Genomic DNA, 4,650 nt, shown 5'->3' on the forward strand with positions numbered 1-4,650 from the left:
AAGTTTGTATCTTGCATTCACAATCCTGGTCTGATCCTGACCCTCTCAATCAGTTTAGACCAATTTGATACACCAGGAAAAACACAATCCCGCTGGGATAGTTTTGTACTCTCACTGGTTAAATGGACCCACACGTCATATCCATCTCCGCGGTGGGAACGGATCAGAAGCGCTCCTGTGCATGCGTACATATACACGTCTAGCCGGCGGCCAGAATCGATCAAGCAACTTGTTGTGTTGTTCGTGCGTGTGCGTTCTGTTGTGTTCTGCTGTTGTTCGGTATCGGTTGCAACCCATGTACGGGCTCTAGTTGTCGAGGCAAAGCCGGGAGAACTTGTGGTGGCAGGCAACTCTGAACTGCTCGGTGCAGATTGTAAAAGGCTGGAAAGCTTTAGGATGCTACTTACATTCACTATTTACATCAAACACGTTACATTACATATACATGAGTGTATATTGCGAAGAGATTAGGAGACGTGGAACAACACGTAAGGAACCAGTCTTGACTTGAACGTTGCATGCAACAAACTCTCTCAACAAGGACCAAGCAGAAGCCATGGTCGCACACACCACATCAAGCTACTCGATGCCGTGCTACCCCACTAATTGCATGGCCAGGGGAGCACCGATGTGCGGGCACCACTTCATCATCTTGCTCTCCTCTACTCACGACGAGAGCATGGACTCCTCGGCATGAGGCGTACTGCCGACGCGCAGCCCGGGTCCTAGCATGGACTGGAGCAGCGCAAGGCACCGACGATGCGGCACAGACACGTCTGCGTTGATTTCAGGAGAGAGAGAGAGAGAGAGAGAGAGAGAGAGGATGGATTGGCATGTGGGGTAACGATGTAAGTGAGGGTAGATTCTGATCCTGGGCGGGATGGAATGTTTCCCGGTGTGCCAAACAGTTTCGGGGGCGGGATCAGACTAGGATCATGAGTACATGTACAAACTTCAGGGATTTTGAGGTGAGGGTTTATTTTGGACGGGCTCTATAACTTTTAAAGTTTAAAATAGACTTCACTCCGTCACGTAACGATACTCACACTTTCAACCAGGCCCCATCATTACCTTATAAAAGCCACAAGCCACCACGTGCTAGCAATTCCACGGAGCTTAGTAACTTAGATTTTCGCATTGATATTTTCAATGAAAAAGACAACTCCACAATGTATAAACTTTGCTTGGTTACATAAATAACACATCGTATAATAGAAATAAGTGATCAAAGTTGTGTATTGAGACATCTAAAACCATAGTTCAAGTAAAAGTGAAACAGAGAGCGTAGTACACCCTAGTAGTAGTAGAAGAAAAATATAAGCATAGCCCTTAATTATCATCACATCTCGATGTCGTCGAGATCAGGCATGGGAAAACGAAGAACTGCGGCTATCCCCGTGAGCTGCTCGAGCTGATTGCCGGAGACATGCATGGACGAAAAGACGCACACCTTGCCACCGACCTTCTTCACGGATTCGGCCAAATCGACGCACTTGCGCCTAGCAACAACGTCAGGGTTGCGGAACCAAGTGTCCGTGAGCAGGAGTGTCTGGATGGCGAGACGTTCATGCGCGACCTCGACGTGCTTGGGCCCGTAGCAAGCCCTCGCCGAGTCCTTGGCGATCATGGCATAGAACTCCTGCAGCGCCGGCACCTCCAGCGCGGCCCTCGTGTCCTTTATCAGCGACAGGACGCTCGGGGCGGCCAGGACGTCCTTGAGGCTGTGCGGGTAGCCCGAGGGCGCGGGTGCGAGCACGATGCGCGCCTTGTGCTCCGTGATGGCGCGCAGCTCCCCTCGCCGGGCGGCCTCCAGGAGCATGTGGTCGCGGAACTGGTCCTTGGTGAAGCCGGGGCTGGCGATCACCACGCACTGGACGAGGTCGAAGTCGACGTGGTGCACGAAGGCGGCCAGGACGCGCTGGAAGAAGTCCTTGAGGGCGGTGTCGTAGGCGGCGACGGCGCCGGAGCTGGAGCCGTGCTTCCTGGGGATGGGCACCTCCACGCGCGCTCTGGTGGTCGTGACGCTCCTCCCGACGAGGAAGAGGTGGGCGAGGCCTTCCTGCATGAGGAGCACGGCTAGGTCGGCGTTGGCGGCGGTCTCGTCGCAGGATTTGCGGATGGTGTCGAGCGCCGGCCAGTCCCAGGCCTCCTTGCGGAGGACGAAGGGCCTCCGTAGCTCGATCTCCAGAGTGTGGTACTGGCCGATCTGGACGTGCTCGTTCTTGGTGAGGTTCTTGCCGCGGACGCGCAGGACGGAGCCGTCCTTGTCGTAGTCCGTGGACTCCACCGCGACCTCCAGCGTCAGCTTGATGCGCTCCGCGTCGCGGCCTCCGGACCTCGTGATCTTCCGGACCGTGACGGCCTCGACGGCGTCGCCGGCGGCGATGAGGTTGTAGGCGTCCCACAGGTCGTCATCCACCTCCGGCAATAGCTTGACGGAGCCGGGCCCGTCGCGGGCGAGGCTTTTTCCGACGAGCTTCATCGTTCAGGATCAAAGTGCGCGGCGGTCTCGTTGTTGTCGAGAGAGACGGGAGACCTGTCTTGACGGTGTCGACGGCGGTGAGCGATGGATGCGAAAGCGGCGACCGGAGCATATACCAATCTGAGCTTGCGGTTGTTTTCGTGAGTTGCGAGCGGAGCGAACGTGTTGGATCAATGGACAGACGGAGGGTGGTGGCTATTTATAACGTTGGTTTCGATCAGCGGAGGCCCGATCGACTCCGAGTTCAGATCGAGCAGGGAAGATAGAGTTGGTTTCCCTAACCCTAAGCTAAGCTACATGCGCACGTAATTAGCGGCCGACCCACAGCTGGACACGGCTTTGGCAAGGTGTCCACTCCACACACGGTACCAATTGGACCAGGTAAAACAAGTCCGTCTAAGTAAACTGATGAGAATCCAATATTCGGCATGAATTACAATTGTTTCTTATCATATGGTATTAAAAAAAATGGTCATTGTGTATTCTTTTATAAAACTTTTATACTAATTTCGAAACGATGATCATCACTTATTTCAACAAATTTTCACCATGTATTTAAAAAATGTTCATCTTATATTTACAAAATTCTCATCATAAAACTAAAGACATATTCATCAGGCATATCAGAAAAATGTTCATTGGGTGTTTCAAAAAAGTTCGTTGGTTACTTTTTTTAAAGCACATAAATGTTCGTGTATAAAACTGTAAAGGAAAAGGAAAACCTGCTATACAGACCCATTAAAATGTTTACGTAGTTTTAGAGAAATGTTCACATTTTTAAAAGCATCCCATGTTTAGAACAATATCCATCATTGCACTTTAAAATTTCATCGTCAATTTAAAAAGTGTACAACGTGAATGTTATCATGTATCTAAAATACGTTCAACGTGTATTTGAAAAAATGTCCATCGTGTATTTAAAGAGCACACAATGTTATTTGCAAAATGTTCATCATAGTACTTCTTTTGGAAAAAATCAACACCAATGTAAAAAATCATCATGTGGAAAAAAGTTCATGTAAACAATGATTTTGAGTACGACTGAGGGAAATAGTTATCTCTATTGTACTGCATCTCTCCTCCTCTTCGGGGAAAATCACAACACAGCTCACAAGTAGCAGGGCGGCAGACGGACGGACGGTCCTTGTGTCGTTTGAACGCGGAGCAGTCGCCTGTGCCAGGAAGCGGCACATGCGGTGCTTTCTCGACGCAACCGATTAGAACAATCCGGTCACACCGAGTCGTTCCACTCGGTCACACCGACAGTGACCGGGTATATATACCGCGCATTGAAATTTTGGAAACTCCTTCAAACCACTCAATCGCGCCTCCCAGCACTGCTGCCCCTTGGTCTTCGGATCGTCGCCGTCGTCGGCAGTGACCTCCTTCGCTGGTCTCCGCCGCCGTCAACGGAATCCTCACCGTCGTTGCCGTCATAGCGAGTCCGTCGCCAAGTTAGGGTACTGACTTGACCCTTTGTGCTTTTCATTACTCCAAATCTTGCACAAAGTATAATGCATATGTTCTTCCCACGTATGAGATTGATCTATCCACCAAACGAATTCCATAGAATAGATTTGATGCAAAAACTTGGGGTTAGGTTTCCGCCAAACCCATCTCGGGCCGACCGATCTGAGGATCTTGGTCACAATGATTGGCCCTGGCCATTGCACAACTACAACTCGGTCTAACCGAAGTGCACTGATCGGTGAGACCGAAATCACTTTCTCTGTGAAACCCTAGCATCTCGGAGTTACCTAACTGCATTTCGGTCTGACCGAAACTGCATGTTTAGACTCTATGTGCGCTTCGGTGTCACCGAGTTTGTCAAATCTATAGTTCCAAAATGCTTTCTATAGAAAACTAAAATTAAGTTTTTGTCTCAATATTTTTTGCAAAATAAGCTGCACTTTGTGATGCTCATCTACTCTATCTATACCCAACTATTCACAGGGCCAGTTTCAGCAATGTCAGAGGGCAGTGAAAGCCGGAACAAGTCTGAAGAGCAGCTCAACCTCAGTGAGGGCACTAGTCCCTCTAGCAGCTATGATGAGGGGAGTAGAATGACTCCCAGCAATTTGCCTAAGGCAACAACTAGGCAAAGGAAGAAGAGACCATCTGAATCTAAGGATGAGGATTTTGTTATTGAGGAGGAGATGACCTCCAAG

At 49.9% G+C, this 4,650-nt stretch overlaps 1 protein-coding gene across 1 annotated transcript; it reads right to left on the bottom strand.

The window, feature by feature from the left end:
- Positions 1-1,339: 1,339 nt before the first annotated feature.
- Positions 1,340-2,482, bottom strand: LOC125512791 (protein PELOTA 1-like). Its single transcript, XM_048677874.1, has one exon. It carries the CDS (start codon positions 2,480-2,482, stop codon positions 1,340-1,342), a length of 1,143 nt encoding a protein of 380 aa, XP_048533831.1.
- Between the last annotated feature and the right edge of the window lie 2,168 nt (positions 2,483-4,650).

The sequence above is a fragment of the Triticum urartu genome, chromosome 6 (genome assembly GCF_003073215.2).
Source record: "Triticum urartu cultivar G1812 chromosome 6, Tu2.1, whole genome shotgun sequence".
Classification (NCBI taxonomy): Eukaryota; Viridiplantae; Streptophyta; class Magnoliopsida; order Poales; family Poaceae; genus Triticum; species Triticum urartu.

What these genes read in the sequence shown, in the direction of transcription:
- LOC125512791 (XM_048677874.1), bottom strand. Translation starts at nt 2,482, where the DNA reads ATGAAGCTCGTCGGAAAAAGCCTCGCCCGCGACGGGCCCGGCTCCGTC.